Consider the following 22,386-nt stretch of genomic DNA (forward strand, 5'->3'; position numbering starts at 1 on the left):
TCCTCCATGTGCTTTACCTGAGGGATGTTTGGTGTCATAGATAGTGTAGTACGGTATTTTCATGTAACTTTTTAGTGTGAAATATGTTTCTGAGACGAGTAGTATATCAATATTACTTTTATACAAGAATGTTTTAGTTTCGTGGGCTCGCTGTTGCAAGCCATTGGAGTTCCAGGTTGCTATTTTCAGCATGTTCCACTCTATTTTTTACTTAGCAAGTTTGTGAGTAGTTGTAACATGAGTGTTGTTTGTTGTACTTGTTGCCTTAGTGTTGTGTTTAATTCACTTATCATTTTTCCTAGCTTCTCTGTACTTTTAATGGATTGTTTTAGCATTTCTTTGATTTCTGTAACGTCTTCGATATTTTTGCTTTGATTCTGATTAAGCGTTGCTTGGCTAATGTTTTGGGTTACTTGCGCATAGCTTCGGTAACCTTGAGGATTAATGTTTCCGCTTATAATGTTTGGTTCGTTATGTGCTATCAATGTTGTATCATTCTCCGTTGTACCTTGTTGTGGTTTGTAGTTATTGGTTGATCTATTGCGAAGTGGTGGAAACAGTTTGCGTTGTAATTGTTTCCCGATTACACATCTTTTGTAGCTGGCTGGGTGGTTTCCGTTGCAGTTATAGCACCTAACTTCTTCTATTTTTTCTGTGTATGGGCAGTGTATTGCTAAGTGATTTTTTGCACATTTAACACATACCGGGCTTCTGTTACAATAATTTTTTGTATGACCGTATTGTTGATACCGCATGCATCCTGGTATATCTTTTTTGTAGCGTGGTGGTTCCACTGTCACTATTGTGTTTGGGATTGTGTTGATTTCATAAATTTCCTTGTTATTGATTCTGGGTTCAGGTTCTATTAAGAATAATGGTAATGGTTGTTTTGTATCGTATCTTGTAATATTGTTTATTGTTCTTGTTTGATGTCCAATTTTTGCTAGTTCATCACTTAGTTTTTTTGTGCTGATTTTTGGATGCAATCCTCTTATAACTATCTTGTAGCTTCTTTCCGTTTTTAGCTGATACGTGTGGTATATAGCATTTTTTCCCTTTAATGCTTTTATCACATTCCTATAAACCTCAGGGGTGTTTGTTTGAATTTTTACTTGATCAAGTTTTGTTTGTTTTATTGTATAATTGTCCTTCCCGACTATATTATTTAGTAGTTCAATAAGCGGGTCTATTATTTGGGCCTCGAAAATTATTGGTGGCGGTTTTGTAATGTGACTTGAGTGAGTTGTGGCTTTATTTGTCTGATCAACGCCTGTTTCTTCCGTTAATGAGCTGAAGGAATTTCTTAATGGTAATTCTTGCAGCCATTGCTGCTTTTCTGTATCTGGATTTCCTGCGGCACTTGTGCCTGTAGTTATTTTACGCTTTTTGTTGTTTTTTGCTAGCTTCTAGTTTTCATCCTGATAATATTTTTCGTTATCTTGACTGTACTCCTCCTGTCTTCGCTGCCCCTTCATTTCTTCTATGTCCATATTATTTTGATTACTATTATCTTGTTGTTGTTGCTTTAGGGCTGGTAAATCTACCGACCTATTTATATAATATCTTTCACCTTTAGTTGAAATTTTAATTGCTGGTATCTGTTGCTGCATTGTTGGGCTTCTCCTCACTATCACTAATCGCTAATTTTACTTAAGTCTGAGATAATTCTCAAATCACTACACCGGAGCATACGTCTGTTTACCTCGATTGCCCGGGCAGAACTGAACTTACATTTGGCCAGTTTTAATCGGAAACCTTCCTTTTCCATAACCTTCATCAACTGTTCTATGTGTCTGATATGTTGATCGAATGTTTTGGAGAAGACTAGGATGTCGTGAATATGAGGAGCACGAGGCAGGTATGGGCGTAGGACCACGCCCTGGGAAACCCCGATGAATCTGGTATTCTCCTATAACCGGGTGGTGGCTGGTCGGCGCCTTTGGAATCCGCCAGCTTGTCGATCCGGTGCGGAGAATTTCAGAGAAGCTGGTGGGCCCATATCTGCCAAGATCACTCACCTCACTTTCTCCTGGGGCTCCCTGTCACCCTGCACCGGTGTGCAAAAGAGTGAGTGGCACCGGGACTGGAACTACTGTCGACGACAAGGCCAAAAAAGTATAAATTTATGGATATGGATAAGAAAAGAGTAACGTTACACACGGGGAGGCGATGTTATTGGCCAAGAGAGCAATTAATCTCTCGGACCTTGACATCGCGGTGGTCAGACCAAGGAAGGCGGTCACGGGGGCGTTGGGACGCCGACAGGAAAACATCGCGGCTGGCCGAACGGATGGCGGAGGTTCTTCGCGACCACCCCGTCAAGGTGACTGTGCCGCGGAGGACCGCTGAGCTGAGGGTGTTCGGGCTGGAAGACTCGGTTACCGTGGAGGAAGTGGTGACCGTCGTTGCCGAGGCGGGAGGCTGTCGCGCGGAGGAGGTTAACATGGGCGTCATACGCGCCGCTCCTCGGCGCCTGGGTTCGGTGTGGCTGCGTTGCCCGTTGACAGCGACAAGGAAGATCAACGGCAGCACCGGTGGAAGGGGTGACGACCCATTTACAGGTAAGCTCCGTATAGATTGGACTGTGGCGAGGGTTCCCCCCTCCCGGCGAGTGGACTCCAGTGCTTCAAATGCTTGGAGTTGGATCACGTGCGCCGGGACTGCAAGTCAACGGTCGACCGCTCGGACCGTTGCTACCGGTGTGGCGTGGACGGACATCGTGCCAGGGACTTCCAGGCGCGGATATCCAAGTGTTCGGTGTGTGCGGACTTGGGACTGCCGGCGTCCCATCGGATGGAATCACCGACGTGTGAACCGCCGACCCGTAGGAAGAAGGCCGTACAAGAGGTAAGGATCGTCCCTGGCGACGATGCAGGCGCGACGGTATGGAAGGAGACAGTGCCGTCAACCGGTCCCACGGAGGCGAAAAGAGAAGACGAACAAGTCAGACGCACTGACTGCGAGGGGAACGGCCGGGAGGAGGCTATGGAGACGGAGCCTTTCTCGACATGATCGGTAGAAAAAGAGGAGAGCAACTGCTCCTGCAGTGCAATCTAAATCGCTTCCGCCGGGCTCAGGACCTAATATTCCAGAGCCTGGTGGAGCGGCGCATCGGTCTGGCAGCGGTGGCCGAGCCGCACAGTATTCCGGACGCGTAACGGGGCGCTGGTGACCTGATCGGCTTGATCGCCATATTCTGGACCAGGATCGTGGGAAGCCCCTCCTGCTCGGTGATCGAGCGGGGACGGTGCTTCGTGGCCGTGAAACGGGGCGGCCTGGCCGTGGTGGTCGTTTACGTGTCGTTCAACATCAGTCAGACGGAATACGCCTCCTTCCTGGACGGACTCACGGCTTGTGTGAAGCGTTTCGGCGCCTGTCCGTCACTGGTCCTCGGGGACTTCAGCGCTCGCTCTACGGCGTGGGGCTGCCGCAGGACCAACGGAAGGGGGCGCGTCGTACAGGACTGGGCGGCCGCGCTCGACCTCCGACTCATGAACCGCGGATCGTCCAGCACGTGCGTGGCGTCGCGGGGCGAGTCCATAGTGGACCTTATATGGCCAAACCCTGCCGCATCCCGCTGTGTCTCTGGTTGGAGCGTATCTTCGGAGGAGACACTCTCGGTCCACATCTACATCGTTGGTGGCGACCGTTCGTTTGGTGCTCGAGGGCCCGTCGGCCCCGGGAAAGAGAAGGAGATTCCCGCGGTGGGCAGCGACCCATCGCGACAAGGACTTCATGGCGGCGGCCGCTATCGCCGTCGCCTTGTCGGAAGAATCCCTTACCGACGAAAACACGGAGGCGGGGGCAATCCGGCTGTCGCGCGACATGCACGCGATCTGTGATTCGTGCATGCCGCAGTCCTGAGCCCCGCGCCGCGCTGGTGCGGTGTACTGGTGGTCCGAGGAGTTTGCTTGTCTCCGCGAGGAGTGCATCCGCGCTCGGCCCCGGTACATCAGATCCCGCCGCAAGCGGCGAGTGGATGAAGCCACGGTGGCTCGTTTGTACGGGGCCTACTGCGAAGCGCGGAGGTCCCTGCAGCGAGTTATGAAGGAGGCGAAGAGGCGAGCCTGGGACGAACTCCTGGCCACTCCGATCCCTGGGGGCTTCGTCTCCGATCCCTGGGGGCGCCCTTACAGAATGGTGTTGAATAAACTCCGTCCTTGGGCGCCTCACGCGGTGGAAAGCAGAGACCCTTGGTTACTGGAGGAGGTCATCGGTGTCCTGTTTCCGGGTGCGGTCAACGAGGAAGCGAGCAAGGGAAGTGAAAAGCAAGAGCCGCCACCGCCGGAGGAGGAGGAAGAGGACATCGCGGAGAGTTGGAGCCCGGAATCGGGTGTCTCCTAGGAGGAGCTGGCGGAGGCCGTCGGGAGAAGCGGAGCGCGGAAGGCCCCAGGTTCCGACGGAGTCCCGGCCAGCCTATGGAAGTCCGTAGCCGGGGTCTTGGCCCCGAGGCTGAGGTGTCTATTCGACAGATGTCTGGCCCGGGGCGAATTCTCCGTCCCGTGGAAGGAGGGACGGATGGTCCTGCTGCTGAAGCCAGGATGGTCTCCGGAATCGCCTTCCACCTTTCGGCCGGTGTGCCTTTTGGACGAGGCTGGCAAGCTGGAGAGGGTGGTGGCCGCTCGCCTCGAGTCGCATTTGTCCAGACATGCCCCCGGACTGCACGACGCCCAGTTAGGCTTCCGGGAGCGGTCTATGGCCGACGCTGTCGCCTGTTCCCGCTCGCGCGTCGTGGGGGCCCAGCGACAAGGTTGCGTAGCGTTGGACGTGTCGCTTGACGTGGTCAACATTTTCAACAGCATCCCCTAGGACAGGATAGGCCGGGCCCTCGGGTTCCATCGAGTGCCCGCTTACCTGCAGGGTGTGGTCCGGGCGTTCCTTCGGGACCGCAGTATCCTCTACACCGGGCAGGGCGGAAGGATGATGGGGATGGCGGCGTGCCGCGGTATCCCGCAGGGGTCGGTGTTGCGCGTTAGGCGTTCTGATTTAGCCGCTGATGTGACATGGCCTCACACCGCGCCACAAGGGGATATCTCATTGTGCGCGGAGAGGGCTCGGTGTGTCGCTCATGGCGGTTCTCGGGCTTCCCTTGATCGCATCGGTGGAGGTTTTAGCCGGTTGGAATTTGACACTGTCACGCCGCTTTCCCCAGAAGAGGCCTGGCGTCCGTACGGATTTCCTCCACGTAAAAAAAAAGTATCATTTAGTAAAGAGGCCCCGGAACACTCCTGCCAAGTGTCGAGATGCCCACTGTGGGGTTTTAGTCGGTTTGAATCCGCCTTCCAGAAGCCGGTTGTGTGTCCGCGAGCATTCCCCACGTAAAAAAAATAACATTTAGTAAACAGACTACTGAATAGGAATTAAAACTGTTGAGAATTTTGGATCTTTGAAGCCGGTTTAAGAAAGGGACTGAAAGAACTGGAATACAAAGAAATAAGTGACAACATGGTGGAAAGGAAAATAGCATATAAGGACAAGACATTCAGGATAATGGTGGTCTATAATCAAGACACAAAAGGAACATGGAAAGAGATAGAGGAAAAAGTAGACGGAAGAGAAGAGGAAGTGATGATCGTCGGCGGAAACTGGAACGCGAGAACGGGAGAAGAGGGAGGGCAGGTAAACGAGGACCTAGGGAAAGAAAGAAACAGGCGATCAAAAGACAAGAAAATAAAGGCGGAAGGAAGAATACTGCTTAGGTATCTGGAAGAGAGAGGCTGGACGATAATAAACGGCAGGGATGAGGAAAGAGAGGAGTGGGCCTATATTGGGGAGAGAGGAAACTCGGCAATAGATTATGTGATCGGAAACCAGGAGGCGACAGAAGAAATAACTAACATGAAGGTAGGAAAAATAACAGAGTCGGACCATATGCCACTAGAAGTAGAAATAGGGGGGCCAGAACTACAAAAAACCGAAGAAAGGGAAGAAGAAGAGAAGGAGAGAAGGGAGTGCACAATGGAAAGCAGGAAAAAATACCTGGAGGAATGCAAAGATTGGACCTAGAGGGGAGAACAGTAGAGGAGCTGTGGACAGAAATCAAAAACAAGGTAAACAAAGCAATACCAAAGAAGAGAATAAAGATAAGAAAATGGGGCATGGGAGAGAAAGTGTGGTATGACAAGGATTGAAAAGAGAGGAAAAGAGAGGTGAGAAGGAAGATGGCAAAGTTCAGGAAAGGAAAATACAGCAGAGAAGAACTAATGGAGGAGAAGAAGGCATTCAAACTGTGGTGGAAAGAAAGAAAGGAAAGACACGAAGAAGAGGAAATGGAGAAGATCAGGAAGATTAGAACAGAGCAAGAGGTATGGAAGTACATAAACAAGTACAGAAGAAGAAGAGAGGGCATAGATGAAGAAATAAGCGAAGAAGAGTGAAAGAATCATNTTTACGCTTTTTGTTGTTTTTTGGTATCATCCAGTTTTCATCCTGATAATATTTTTCATTATCTTGACTGTACTCCTCCTGTCTTCGCTGCTCCTTCATTTCTTCTATGTCCATATTTTGATTATTATTAACTTGTTGTTGTTGCTTTAGGGCTGGTAAATCTACCGACCTACTTATATAATATCTTTCACCTTTTGTTCCAATTTTAATTGCTGGTATCTGTTGCTGCATTGTTGGGCTTCTCCTCACTATCACTAATCGCTAATTTTACTTAGCACTAAGGAAATTCTCAGATCATTACCCCGGAGCACACGTCTGTTTACTTCGGTTGCCCGGGCAGAACTACGAGATTAAATGATTCAAGAACGTTATTTTTTAGTATTAATTATTTATTATAAACATTGAAATTTACAATAAACTAGAATTTGGGTAGTAAACTAGAAAACAATAAACTAAAAAACTAAATTTAGTAAATATAACACAAGTTAATAATTCAATTGTGCATGAAAAATTTCAAAACAATCATCGATACATAATCCAACATCGCATTTTCTGTCGTTCCTTCTCTTATTTTTCACACAAACAACACATTTTCTTCTTGATAATTGTGTTGTGCCGGCACGATTATTCTACCAAATGTCCAAATTGGACAAATTGTGAATGCAAAGTATTAAATAAAAAAAGAAAAGAAAAGACAGTTTTTTCGAACGCGGCATTAACATTGAAATGCATTTATATTTATCTCACACAAACGTAATAGTATTACTTCTGCGTAGGTGCTCGGAAAAATTGACAAACGCATATATGCATCCTTAGTCCACACCGATGATTTTCGCCAGACGCATATATGCATCCATAGCACTATAAGGATTAATCTTTGGAAAACGATACCAAGCCAAGAACTACGCAATAGTCCAGTTTGGATCACCAAAAGCCTCCAAAAGAATTTTGGTTTATCTAGACTGGGCTGCACCGTGGGACACCGTTGGACACCGTTGGACACCGTTGGACACCGTTGGATAACGTGGGAAAACGTGGGACACCGTTGGACACCGTTGGACACCGTTGGACACCGTTGGATAACGTGGGAAAACGTGGGACACCGTTGGACACCATTGGACACCGTTGGACACCGTTGGATAACGTGGGAAAACGTGGGACACCGTTGGACACCGTGGGATGCGTGCACTTTTACCTCAATTATTCATAAGATAGATGCATATGTTAAGTGCATTGTGAGCTCATTCTGTACAACGATACTTTTCTTACTTGGAATGAAATATAAAAATCTATTCTTCTTTTCCACTGAATCCTGACTATGATTTCATTTAATTATTTTGTACATTTGTTTTAATTGCTAGTTATTTTTTGTGTAACTTATTTATTGGTAGCAGAGATAATATAAAAGTAACAGAAAAATTAACATATGAACGCAAAGACTATTGCATAATAGATAATTTCTTAATTATTTGGAATACTAAGATGAACGTAAAGACGATTAAATAAATTATTGTTCTATTTCCGATGTATGAAATCATTCTCTCATTTCAAACGAATTTTTAACGAATTATCTTATTGTTTCAAATTGAGTTATAACGTCATAAACTTGCAACTTAGTAACTGTCACGTCGCGTAGGACATTTGCACGCCATCCCTCGCTACCTGGCAGCCAACGGTCAACCTACAGCCATCCCGATTCTCAATAGACCCAATGACCCACCATAAAGACATTAGCCTTTAGCTGCATTGTCTCTACACATGTTGCCAGTCTAATTGCATGTCTGGAGAATTCTCTAATTCGAGAAGTATTTGCAGTTTATGGCTGGGTCTTGGAAAGGTCCTTGAGTTTATTAAGCGCTCTCAAGAATCACGGAGAAAGCGGACAGTTATCAGATGGGAAAAACCCAAAACATGTCCATCATAAAAGGCTGTTTTTCCCATCTGGAGCAAAGTCCACCACCGCTCTACGTTGGTGGGAATCTTCTGCATATTCTGGTCATTAGAGTGGGTCATCACCAATCGGTCGCGGATCGTTACCCTCACTTCCTGGACGAAAAGTGTGAATAACGAATCCGCGTTCTTCGGTCAAAGGACATACCCACACCAAGCTTTCCTCCGAGACACCTTAAGGGCAGCTCAGCAGTCTCGTTCTAGTCGAATTCTAACTCTCATCGTCAGTCTCCTTCTCACTCTCTCCAAGTCTCAATCCAGTCTCTGTTTGAGTCGAGTTCCGAGTCCAGTACAATTCTCGGGAGTTCCAGTTCAGCACTCATCGAGCAAGTGGTCAAGCAGTCATCACCACGTCTCTCTCAGCCAATTCATCATCCAGTGTTCGGTTGAATACCTTCAGTCAACGCAACGATACTAAAAGAGTCTCAGGCCGTACTCACACGTCGTTGTTCATACAAGCATTTACCATTGTATCACCGAAGTTGTTGGATCGATTAAATATATTGTAACCTGTCAACCGCAGAGTTATTTCAATTAATCACCCTTATTATCCCACAAGAAATAAGGAATCGTACGATTCGTGGCGTTGATTGGTCAATCGTAACGGGAATTTACGACTCCCGTTGGCGCGCTTCTTCGAGATCGCGTCTCCCCGCGAAAGTGCGAAAATACAGTAACAGCTAGATTCAAATACCTCGGAACAAGGTTTCGCGAGCGTTTGTGCAGTATTCTTTAAGTATATTTAGTGGCGAACTTTTGAATTCTTGCAAATATTTTCCAATATTTATAACACGCGACTATAGTATATTAGTGGAATGTATATTTCGTATTCTAATAACGAAAATTCACAGTATATATTCTAATAGCGAACAGTATAATTCTTGCTAACGATTGCATTTTATTCACGGTATTCGTAAATATTTGTTCGCTATCGAGAAATATCTCACAATTTTCAACTAAATAATATTTCTCGTACTTGTTTCAATTTCTTAATAATAATTTTTAAGTGTAAAAAATAGCAGTATTTTCTGAATAAATGTTCGATAGGAAAAAGAAGAAAATTGTCGAAACGACGTTTCGCTTCTTATCACCCCCCCCCCCGCCCCGCCCTTAAACAGCTTTATTTCCAGGGAATATTTGTGACCGCGCGCAATGCGGTTGTAAAGTCAGTGTTTGCTACGCAATAATTTCTTTTCAATATTTTAAAATCACGATACTTTTTATTAAATTCGATCGAATAATCACACGCGAAAGTAATAAAATTTTATCAATCAAATTTGTATGCGATATTAGAGTTCTTGTTTGCCGATCATAATTTAAGCGGTCGCGGTAACGTAGTCTTTTATTTTTTCTTTTTTTTTACATATTTATTTATTGAATATTCGTTTTCGGTATTAGAGTCAGTGCCTCCCTCAAGAGGATAAAGCCTCTCCAGGAGCTCAAGAGTGTAAGTAGTTTTATATATTGTATTTCAATTTGATCTATTTATTATATTTTGTTTGAAATATTGTTAATTATAAAATATAAATTATTGATAATTTAGAAAGCTGTAATGTCCTTTTTAATTGAAGTAAAGCCTTAAAGTCTTATTACATTAAAATACAGTAAAACTGTCTGATACGTATCAAAAATCACTGAATGTTTTATTCTTAAACTTTTATATTAGAGTTTCGATTTACTTATTAGAGTTTAGTCTTTATTATTGCTAAAGTTCCATGTCTTTCATTATGTATTAACGATATTAATGATATCTTATGTTTTGTTATAGACATATGACAGCTTCAACTTCTTTATCTTCTTTGGGAATGCCCCAACGGTGTGTCAAAAGCCAAGAATGTAAGTATTTTTACATATCGTACTTCAATTATGTCTATTCTGTATATTTTTCTTTAATCACTATCAATTAAGCAATGCAATTTGATTGAAAATTTGGGAGGTTAGCGTTTTCTGAGGTTATATTTCAGAAATCATTAGATTCTTAATTTTTAGATTTTAAACTTTCATATTAGAGTTTCAGTTTTTATACTTACCAAAGTTCATTAGAATTTCAATCTTTATTATTACTAAAGTTACCAAAGTTAATAAACCTTCATTTTTCATTATCTCCAACTTTTTAAATAATCAGCAATCACTCATCGTGTTTTGTTCTGTAACAGATTTTTCGCAACCTCCATTTCCACCACTGGACCTTACACGGTTCCTGCCTGATGTTAGTCTCCCTGATGATATTCGCTGGGATGGCGCAACATTCGTGGTACGTCCTCTGTTTCTCCGCTTCGAACGGTGAGTCGCATGCATTTCTATTCCTCCGGTCACTCAATCATGTCGTAGGATGAAAGGTCCGAATCGACACGGGTGACTGGTTGTATTACGTAGAATTTTTGCGAGCATAGTGACCGCGGGTATTGTTTATACCCGTGAGTAGTAACATTCTTTTTTTAAATTTATTAGTTTAGGATAGATCTTCTTGCACAGCGCGATTATAATAATTAGTTTTTTAATAATTAGTTTAAACATATACACTTGAGAATATATTCGTGTTATTTATAAATATGCATGTTAATATTCCGTATGAATATTTGCAAATGGCAAATATGTATACGAATATACCTGTATGACATGAATATACTTGATCTTAAGCAATGAATTGATCGTGACAATATTAAGCCATGTACGTTTATTTCATTTCGGTTGGAATTCAAAATATGAGTCAGAATTCATTTTTTCCCATACAAGAATGTGTGAAATTTTACGTGCAGGAAGACACTTCGCGACAGACAGATTTTTGGATCAAAGCAACAATTTTGAACACTGCTTCTGCACTTTCGAGTATATGCTTTGATAAAGAGATCGCCTGAGATTATTTCATTCTTAGTAATATATTTAAAGTCAATTATTCCATTTGATCGAGTCTCAGTCTTTTTTCAATTAAGGCTACCTTTTTTTGCAATATTAAAATTTTGTTCTAATTTATTGAATTAATAAAGTAGAGTTACTTGACTACTATTAAATTAATAAAGTAGATTTAATCAGATAAAAAGTAGTAAAATATAAAATTAAAGAACGTTAGCCCGTTAAATAAAAATTACACAAACTAATCATCTTTTTAGATCAGGATTTTCAGGTTTAACCCTTTCTGTGCCCATTGTCAGGATCTCATTCACGTGCCCAAGTGCTACTTGAATGGGAGAAAGACATTGGGCACGATGATTATATTTAATGTAATAATTTCTCAACGACTGACCATGTGTTAGTGTATCGTGTGCAACGTATTTTCCATATTGTGTGTGTGTGCTTTTAGGCCGTAGAATTGCATCGCTTTTTCTCATTCGTTACAACTTCAAATATGAAAATTGTCGAAACATATATCGATTCAATTTACTTCTCGATACAATCACAATTTGTGATAATATCATCCACGCGATTAAGTGTAACCACGCTTTTAATATTGCCGTCAATTACAATTATATTTCCAAGTTTACTTATATTTACATTTATTTATTTAACGCTATCATTTCCTCAGACATGTTTTATTACGTTTTATGCAATGGTTACTAGCCTTCGTCAGTTGATTTCAGGAAAATGGTGCGTACCTTAGAATGTGCATGCTGTGTGTTAAGCTCGTTTTCCTTATACACCACTGGCATGTACTTGACAATGTGCCGAAATGCTAATCGAACGGTAACGGTTTGTTGATATCTTAAAAGTTGGTTTTTCCATTATAACACAAACGAATTTAATAATTTTTCAATTTTTTTTTTCATCAGCTGAAACTAAATTTGCATTTCCATGGTACTACTTTTCCACGTAGAACTGTTTTAATCAATATTCAATACCAGTTTATGACAAACATAATTTTACTATAATAGCCAAAAATGAAGTTTACCGGTGATCAAGAGTCGAAAAGTGTAAGAATCTAAATAATATTTCAATTTGTAATAATTATTGATTTTTCGGCATTCTTTTCGGTAAAGCGGGAGATAAGGAAGATTTCAAAAATACACTGGACAAGTACAGCTTGACAGAAAAGGAGACACCAACCAGGGAGAAAGGAATGGAGATAATGACGGAAAAAATGGGGAAAATGGAAAGAAGATTCGAGGCAATGTTAAAGGAAATAAAAGGCACATTCGAAAAGCAAGTGGAGGAGATGAAGAGAGAAATGAAAGAGGAAAGGGAAAGAAGGAAAAGAGAGAGAGCCAGAGAGAAAGAAGAGTGGGAAAGGGAAAAGAAAAAACTATTGGGCAGAATCAGAAGAATCGAGGAGGAGCAGGACAGTGCAGAGAGTGAGGAAAGGAGAAGGAACATAGTAATCAAAGGTGTGGACTGGAACAAAGGAAGCTATAAAGAGACAGTAAAGGAGTTCATACGCGAAAAAATGAGAATAGGGACAGAAGTAGAAAGAACATATATGATAAGGGTGGGGAACAAAAACAATAATAGTGGCAACGATGAAATCGATGGAGGAAAAAATAAGGATAATGAAGGAGAAAAGCAAACTGGGAAAGGGGGTATACATAGACGACGATCTGACAAGAAAAGAAAGGGAGGTACAGCAACACATAAGAAGGGTAGCCAGAGTAAGAAGGGAAAAGGGCGAATATGTAAAAATAGGATATAAGAAACTAAAAGTGGAAAACGGATGGAACAGGTGGAACGAAAACGAAGAGAGGCTGGAGAAAGAAAGAAAGAGAGGGCAATAAAAATGAAAAAAGGGGAAAAAGGGGGCGAATACAAAGGAGATGAAAATGTGCTTCTGGAATATGGCAGGGCAAATAAGTAAGAACAAGAAGGTGTGGGAATATTTGAAGACATTCGACGTGATCGGACTCACGGAAACATGGATAGAGGAAGACAATAGGAAAAAATTAAAATATAGACTACCCAAAGAATTCGACTGGAAATGCAGGGCAGCAATGAAGGTAAGGAAAAAAGGAAGAGCCAAGGGGGGAATAATAACGGGTATAAATAAGGAACTGAGAGAAATAGAATACAAAGAAATAAGTGGCAATATAGTAGAAAGAAAAATAGCATAAAATGATAAGACACTAAGGATAATGGTGATTTATAATCAAGACACAAAAGGGACATGGAAAGAAATAGAGGAAGGAGTAGACGGAAGAGAAGAGGAAGTGATGATTATAGGCGGAGACTGGAATGCAAGATAAACGAGGACCTAGGGAAAGAAAAAAGCAGGCGATCAAAAAACAAGACAATAAACATGGAAGGAAGAACCCTGCTAAAGTACCTGGAAGAGAGAGGCTGGACGATAATCAATAGCAGAAATAAAGAAGGAGAGGAGTGGACCTATATTGGGGAGAGAGGAAACTCAATAATAGACTATGTGATTGGCAATCAGAAAGCGACAGAAGAAATAATTGACATGAAAATAGGAAAAAGAACAGAGTCGGACCACATGCTGTTAGAAATAGAAATACGGGACCGGAATTACAAATAAAAATGAGGAAAAGAAAGAAGAAGAGAAGGAGAAAAGGGAATGGACAAACGAAAGTGTGGAAAAATACTTGGAGGAATGCAAAGACCTGCTGTTGGACCTGCAATGGAAGAACAGTAGAGGAAATGTGGACAGAAATCACTCCTGCTCGGGCAACCGAGGTGGACGGACGTGTCTAGTCGGTCGTGTGCTCCGATGAAGTGTTCGAAGAGAAACAAAGTTAATAGTGATAGAGAGGTGAAGTTTAAAAATGCAGCAGATACCAACAATAAAAATTACAACCAAAGGTGAAATGCACTATATAAGCAGGTCGGTAGATTTACCAAGCCTAAAACAACAACAACAACAACAAAGCAACAACAACCAAAACGACATGGCTATAGAAGAAACGGAAGAGCAGTTGAGACAGGAGGAGCAAAACCATGACAACGAAAGATATTACCAAGACGAAACATGGAAAGTAGCAAAGACAAATAAGAAACGTAAAACTATATCAAACACAAGTGCAACAAGTAACCTAGATACAGAAAAGCAGCGAGGCTGCAAGAATTACCACTAAGAAATTCCTTCAGCTCACTAACTGAAGTAATAGATGCAGACCCGATAAGTAAAGCTACAACTAATTCAAGCCACATTACAAAACCGCCACCAACATTTGTCGAGGCCCAAATAATAGACCCGCTTATTGAACTACTAAACAATATAGTCAGGAAAAATAATTATATAATAAAACAAACTAAACTAGATCAAGTAAAGATCCAAACTAACACCCCTGAAATTTATAAAAATGTGACAAAAGCGTTAAAAGAAAAAAATGCTGTATACCACATGTATTAGCTCAAAACGGAAAGGAGCTACAAGATAGTTATAAGAGGCTTGTGCCCTAAAGTAACACAAAAAAATTAAGCAACGAACTAGCAAAAATTAGTCATCAAACAAGATCAATAAACAACATAACAAGATATGACACGAAGCAACCATTACCACTTTTCTTAATTGAACTGGAACCCAGAAACAATAATAAAGAAATATATGAAATCAAAAAAATATTCGAAATTAAAAAGATTCTAAACACAATAATAACAGTGGAACCACCACGCTACAAATAAGATATACCACAATGCATGCGGTGCCAACAATATGGCCACACAAAAAATTATTGCAACAGAAGCCCAGCATGCGTTAAATGTGCAAAAAACCATTTAACAATACACTGCCCATACTCAAGAAAAATTGAAGAAGTTAGATGCTACAACTGTAACGGAAAACACCCAGCCAGCTATAAAGGATGTGAAATCAGGTAACAATTACAACGTAAACTGTTTCCACCACTTCGCAATAGATCATTCAATAACTACAAACCACAACAAAATATAACAGATAGTGATACAACATTGATAGCAAACATCAATCCCCAAAATGTACATCACGCAACGAACAATAACCACAATAACTCCAACACCTTTGGTAGGCGAAGCTACGCGCAAGTAACTAACCAATCAGCACACATAGACAACCAAAACCAGAGCAATAGTAACAACAGACGACGCTACAGAAATCAAGGAACTGCTCAAGCAATCCATCAATAACACCGAAATGCTAACAAAAATGATAAGCGAGCAAAATGCAGTTCTCAGACAACAAACACAACAGATCACAGTCATGCTTCAAATACTTACAAACATGTTAAGCAAAAAATAAAAACGGACACGCTAAAAATAGCAGCCTGGAACTCAAACGGCCTACAACATAGGGTCCTAGAAACTAAAACATTCCTGTACAACAACAATATCGACATACTACTTGTTTCAGAAACACACCTCACTACAAAAAGCTACATGAAAATATCGTATTACACTATATATGATACCAAACACCCCTCAGGAAAAGCACACGGAGGGACCGCAGTGATAATAAGAAACGACATAAAACACTACTTACACAACCAAGTCAGTAAGGAATATATCCAAGCAACCACCGTTACAGTACAAACTAGCAGCAATCATTTTCAGTTGTCAGCAGTATATGTACCGCCGCGACACAAAATTACAACACAAATGTGGGAAGAGTACTTTCAACATTTAGGTGACAAGTATATTGCAGCGGGAGACTATAACTCAAAGCACACACTATGGGGATCAAGAATTACTTCACCTCGAGGTAGAACCCTGGAAAAATACATTAGAAACAATAACCTCAATATATTATCCACAGGAAGACCGACATACTGGCCGACAGACCTGAGCAAAATACCTGACCTACTCGATTTTGCAGTTACAAAGGGACTAAACGTAAATAAGCTAAAAATAGCACCCAGTCTAGAGCTTAGTTCCGATCATACACCCATAATAATTACATACAGAAACAAACCAATAATTTATAACAATCCAGATATACTATGCAATAAAATCACCAAATGGCAATCATTTAAAGAAATAATCGAGACATCCCATTAAAAACACCCGAACACATTGAACAGGCAGTAACAACATTTACAGAAACTATTCAAGAAGCAGCATGGGCAACCACCATATCTGAAGCAACCAAAAGACAAACAAAAATAATTCCGCCAGACATCCTTGGAAAAATTAGAGAAAAAAGAAAAGCGAAAGCAAAATGGCAAAAACATAAATCACGAGAAAACAAAAAACACCTAAACAAACTTGCAAAGGAAATAAAAAACAAAATAAAAGAGCACAATAATAACGAATTCACAAAGTTCATAGAGACACTCTCTGCACACGAGAACTGGTTTACTACTTGTTTACAACTACTCACTATGGAAAGTCACGAAAAAAATAAAGAAGCCAATAAAACTAGCCCCAGCAATCAGAAAAGCAGATAACACATGGGCAAGAAGCAACGAAGAGCAAGCTGAAGAATTTTCCAAGCACCTATGCAACACATTTACACCACATAATATCAACAACAGCAACTTCAATTGTCATACGGACGAAGATGCGCCAACCACTAGTACCTCAACTGACAAGCAATACACCATACCTAAAACAACAGCACAAGAAATTAGAAACATAATCGAAAAAACAAAAAACAATAAAGCAGCTGGAATCGACCTAATCAATGGTAAAATCTTGAAAAACCTTCCTTCAAAAGCGATACGACTAATGACAATAATATACAATGCAATACTAAGAATCCAATACTATCCTAAACTATGGAAACTAGCACAGATCATAATGCTACCTAAACCAGGCAAAGACCCACATCAAGCAGCATCTTACACACCAATATCGTTACTTTCCGTGTTTTCAAAAATACTAGAAAAAATAATATACGTCCGCCTAAAACTAATAATAGAGAAGGAAAAATTAATATCAGATCACCAATTTGGATTCAGAAACAAACATTCCACGATAGAGCAAATGCACAGACTCATTAATGAAATAATACTAGCATTAGAAAACAAACAATACCGTATAGCCCTCTTTATGGACATCGAGAAAGCATTTGACAAAATAAACCACGAAAGCCTGCTACAAACAATCAGAAAACAATTCCCGGAGCAAATATACCAATTAATAAAATCCTACTTAAGCAGCAGAACCTTCGTAATAAAAATCAAGGACACATACTCTGAAGTTAAAGACATCAAGGCAGGGGTTCCGCAAGGAAGCGTCCTAGGACCAATACTATACACATTATACACGGCCAACATACCAACAACTACCAATAGCAAAATACTGACATACGCGGATGACACAGCTGTACTAGTCAAGCACATTAACCCAGAAACAGCAGTCACATTACTACAAGAACACATCACAAAAATAGAAAAGTGACTGCAAGTTAAACAAATAAAAGCAAACTCCAACAAATGCAACCATATTACATTCACATTACGAAAACAGACGCCACCAAACATCCTACTGAACGGCACGCACATAACACAAACAAGACAAGTCAAATACCTAGGACTCCACATAGATACACAACTCACATGGAAACAGCATATTAAATCAATAATAGACAAAATACAGACAACAAGGAGACAAATGCGTTGGCTAACAAGTCGAAAATCCAAACTAAGCATAGAAAAACTAAAAATATACAAAACAATTATAAAACCAATCTGGAGATACGGAATACCACTATGGGGGACAGCAACGAAGAGCCATATAAACAAAATAGAGACATTACAAGCAAAAATTCTTAGAACAATAGTAAACGCCCCATGGTACGTTAGAAACGAGGATATTCGGAAGGACCTGGGAATACTAACGGTCAAGGAGGAGATTACCAGATGCGCGGAAAGGTACAGAGAAAGAATAACAACACACCCAAATCGGCTGGCTACGGAAACGATCAGCACAAGTATAGAAAGAAGACTAAAAAGGAAACACCCAGCTGATCTCACAAAGGATACAACCTAAAAAACACGAAGATAGTACCCCGCTGGGGGTAACCATCCACACGCTATGTAATTACAAGATATAACATTTTACCTAATGTCCCACTGGACAAATTGTAAAATTAAAATTAAACAATAAAAAAAAAAACGAAGCAATGCCAAAAAAGAAAGTGAAGATAAGGAAATGGGGCATGGGAAATGTTGAAGGTCACCACTTTTAAGAAAACTCTACATCTGGTCTTTTTAGCTTTCTAAAGCACTGAAGCCATCGATAGCGTATAGACAAAAGACTACGACGAAGGCAGACCATAAACAGTCGACAGGCGACGTTGGCTTCGGGGTTTTTCAATTATAGAGTAACACTGCTAGCCTGCGGATCTGGACCAGCTCAAATTATTATTTCATTCTTGTACTTTTCACTTCTGTATTTAAAATATATTTTTCTACCTTATAATTTATCCACGCGTCTCTCTCATTATACATCTAATAACCTCAACAGGTTACGTGCCCAGGGCTGTAAATTATAAGGTAGCAACGCGAAGTGAATAAATTGTTAAAGTGTTGTGCTTAGTAAAGCAAGTGATAGTGCTAAAATGGAATTAGCAAGTGCGAAGATAGAGATGTTACGTGGCGAAAAAAACTGGCTCCAGTGGCGCTTTGTCATGCGTACACTTTTGGAGGAAGATGACGACCTGATCAATGTGTGTGAAGGGAATCTGTGTCATCCAGGTAACAGTGCGGAGAAATAAATCACCCGTCAAAAATTTTTGAAGGCAAATCGGTTAGCGAGAAAATTAATTGTGACCTCAGTAGGAAGGAAACCGTTGGATCTTCTTCTATGTTGCACAACAGCACATGAAATGTGGAAAAAGTTGAATACAGTATATGACATGAAGTCGGATGAGAATCTAAATATGGTCCAGAAGCAGTTCTTCGATTTTAAATGGGAAGAATCTGAAAATGTCTCTCACAATTTATCAAAGTTTGAACTGATAGCGGCGAAGATGAAAGCCTTTGGGAGTGAAATTGGCGAGAAAATGCTGATAACGCGAATTTTATCGGTGTTATCAAACAAATTTGACCATTTTTACAGTGCGTGGGATTCGATGGAAGAAGAAAAGAAGACCTTAGACAGGCTTAGTACCAGGCTGATGACGGAAGAAATCAGATGGAAGAAAGACGACCAGGAAACATCGGTGGCGCTGGTAACAAAAAGTAACAATTATAAAAGGGAAGAGCAGAAGCAGTCAAGCAAACGTGAATACGAGAAACAAGGACCAAGTTGTTTCAACTGTGGAAAAGTTGGCCAACTAAAGAAGGATTGCTTTAGATGCTTTATATGCAAAAAGAAAGGCCACACCAGCAAAAATTGCTTTAAAAACAGTAAAGGAAGCAACAGTAGAGACAACCAGGAATCCAGAAATCAAAATCGAGATCACAGCGAAATTGGTCTATTAGAAAAGGAAGCACCTCGGCGATACAAGCGGCAAACCATGATGTTTGGATAATCGACTCGGGAGCTACGGATCACATGACAGGACGACAAGAGTGGTTCAGCGTCTTCGAAAAATTCGAGAACACGGTGAAGATAGAGATCGGTGATGGTACGTTCATGGATGCGTGCAGCAAAGGAAAAATCAAGGTAGAGACTTTTGTGGACGGCAAGTGGGTAGCATGTACAATGAACGATGTCTTGTATATCTCAGGTATGAAAAGAAACCTATTTTCCATTAGATCTGTCGCAAGGAGAGGCATAGATTTCTGTATTTTAAAAGAAGGAAAAAAATGTATGTTCTTACAAAACCAGAAAGAAATAGAAAGAGGTTCTGTTATCGGAAATTTATATAAGGTCGATATGCGAGTTATTATACCGTCAGTTTGCAATCTTAGCAATAGAGCGGAGTCAAACGCGGACACGCTACAGTTATGGCACGAACGGTTATGTCATCAAAACGTTAGACATGTTAAGAATTTTTTAAGGAATTCGAATATGAAAGTTGTAGAGGATAGTAACTTTTTCTGTGAAGGTTGCGCGTACGGGAAACATCATAGATCGAGTTTTCATGAGAAAATCAAGCGTGCGACTAAACCTCGCGAAATTATTTATACGGATGTATGTTGACCTATAGAAGTCGAGTCATTAGGCAAGAAAATGTATTTTCTCATGTTTAAAAACGATTTTTCAAAATTCACGAAGATTTACTTCTTACGACATAAGTCAGAAGTAACCGGAAAACTAAAAACTTTTTGCCTAGAAGTCGAAAATGAATTCAACAGTAAGATCAAAGAAATTCATAGTGATGGAGGGAAAGAATTCAAAAATAAAGAGGTCAAAGAATTTTTAAAAGGTCAGGGAATTAGGCACACGACTAACGTTCCATACACTCCTGAACAGAATGGTATCGGAGAAAGAGAAAATAGAACAATAGTAGAGACAGGTTGGTCGATGCTATATTCGAAACCAAATCTACCGTTGTTCTTATGGGCCGAAGCGATGAACACAGCAGTGCATGTCATAAACAAGACCGGGCTGACAAAACAGGAAAATAAAACACCATATGAACTGTGGTACGGAAAACCGCCAGATTTAGAAAAGTTTAGAGTTTTCGGTATTGAGTGCTTTGCACACATATCTGCGGAAAAGAGAAGAAAGCTTGGCAAAAAGGTTAACAAAGGATATTTGGTAGGCTATCTAGATGACGGACGAGGGTATCGAGTGTAGGTGCCGACCGTAAGAAATGTAATATTGAGCCGTGACGTAATATTTAAGCCCGAATTAGAAACAGCGAAATTCGTTAATTCAAGTTTACCGAAAATTGTCGAGCGCAAAAATGTGTGTGCGCAGAGCGATAGAGCATGTACGTATGAAAGTACAGAGAGTGAACACGAAAAACAACTAGCGAGAATGTGAGACAATTGAGAGATAGAGGTAAGATCAAACGAACCGATTTTCATGGTAACCCAGTAACGTACGTAGCGGTGGATTTTAACGAAGCGATGAGATCCGAAAAGAAAGAGTATGTCAGTGCAGCCTCAGAACCGAAAGAAAGTATGTGGCTAAAGGAAATATTTCGTGAATGTAAAACAGAATTTTTTAAATATATGCTATATGTAGACAATGCTAATGCCGTGAAATTAGTTAAGAATCCAGAATTCCATCAAAGAAGCAAGCATATTGACGTAAGATATCATTTCTTGCGAGATTTATACAATAGAAGCGAAATTGATGTAACGTATGTAACAAGCGAAGAGCAACTGGCAGATATATGTATAAAAGCGTTGCCAAAACCAAGATTTGAATATCTAAGACAGAAGTTAGGTTTGAAAAATAAAAAAGATATTAAAAGGTAATTGTTTGTAGAGATGTAGTTTTAGGGAGGATGTTGAAGGTCACCACTTTTAAGAAAACTCTACATCTGGTCTTTTTAGCTTTCTAAAGCACTGAAGCCATCGACAGCGTATAGACAAAAGACTGCGACGAAGGCAGACCATAAACAGTCGACAGGCGACTTTGGTGTCACAGACGGAATGCCACAGACGAAATCCGACTAAACAAAGCGATAAGATAGCGAAGTTCCAAACGCGTTACCATCAGGATAACATCCGGTCATTCTACCCGTTCCCAGAGATGTATGATCAAGGCCCATTCCCACTCCAACGAATAAAAGAATTCAAATACACCCCCTAAAGATCATCCAAGTCAGTCTTGAACAGTCACACCTAGAGCTCAGAAGTGTATTGCAAACGAAAAAAAAAATAAAGTTTCTTTTTTCCTTAAATTTATTTTTTATTTTACGTGACATTGGCTTCGGGGTTTTTCAGTTATAGAGTAACACTGCTAGCCTGCGGATCTGGACCAGCTCAAATTATTATTTCATTCTTGTACTTTTCACTTCTGTATTTAAAATATATTTTTCTACCTTATAATTTATCCACGCGTCTCTCTCATTATACATCTAATAACCTCAACACATATTTTCCTTAACAACTCCCATAACGCTTCCACCACTTCCTTCGGTGCATACTTATAATTGATAATTAATCGATTCACACAAATTCGATTTATACTTAACATATTTCTCCGCCTCGTACAACACGTCTTAACACACAGGATACACTCAGTCAATTAACACGTGGTCGACTTCTAAGACAAAAGAGCGTCGCTAGAAGTCGTACCAACTTAGCTTGTAGTAACTAGCGATCATATCAACTTAACATTTCTTAA

The 22,386-nt window shown here is 40.8% G+C and overlaps 1 protein-coding gene across 1 annotated transcript; it reads left to right on the forward strand.

The window, feature by feature from the left end:
* The first annotated feature begins 6,161 nt into the window (after positions 1 to 6,161).
* LOC122567865 (golgin subfamily A member 6-like protein 22) lies at positions 6,162 to 13,617 on the forward strand. Its single transcript, XM_043726993.1, has 5 exons — positions 6,162 to 6,305; positions 9,736 to 9,784; positions 12,312 to 12,917; positions 13,108 to 13,259; positions 13,483 to 13,617. Exons 1-5 carry the CDS (start codon positions 6,162 to 6,164, stop codon positions 13,615 to 13,617), a joined length of 1,086 nt encoding a protein of 361 aa, XP_043582928.1.
* Positions 13,618 to 22,386: the final 8,769 nt, after the last annotated feature.

The sequence above is a fragment of the Bombus pyrosoma genome, linkage group LG5 (genome assembly GCF_014825855.1).
Source record: "Bombus pyrosoma isolate SC7728 linkage group LG5, ASM1482585v1, whole genome shotgun sequence".
Taxonomy (NCBI): domain Eukaryota; kingdom Metazoa; phylum Arthropoda; class Insecta; order Hymenoptera; family Apidae; genus Bombus; species Bombus pyrosoma.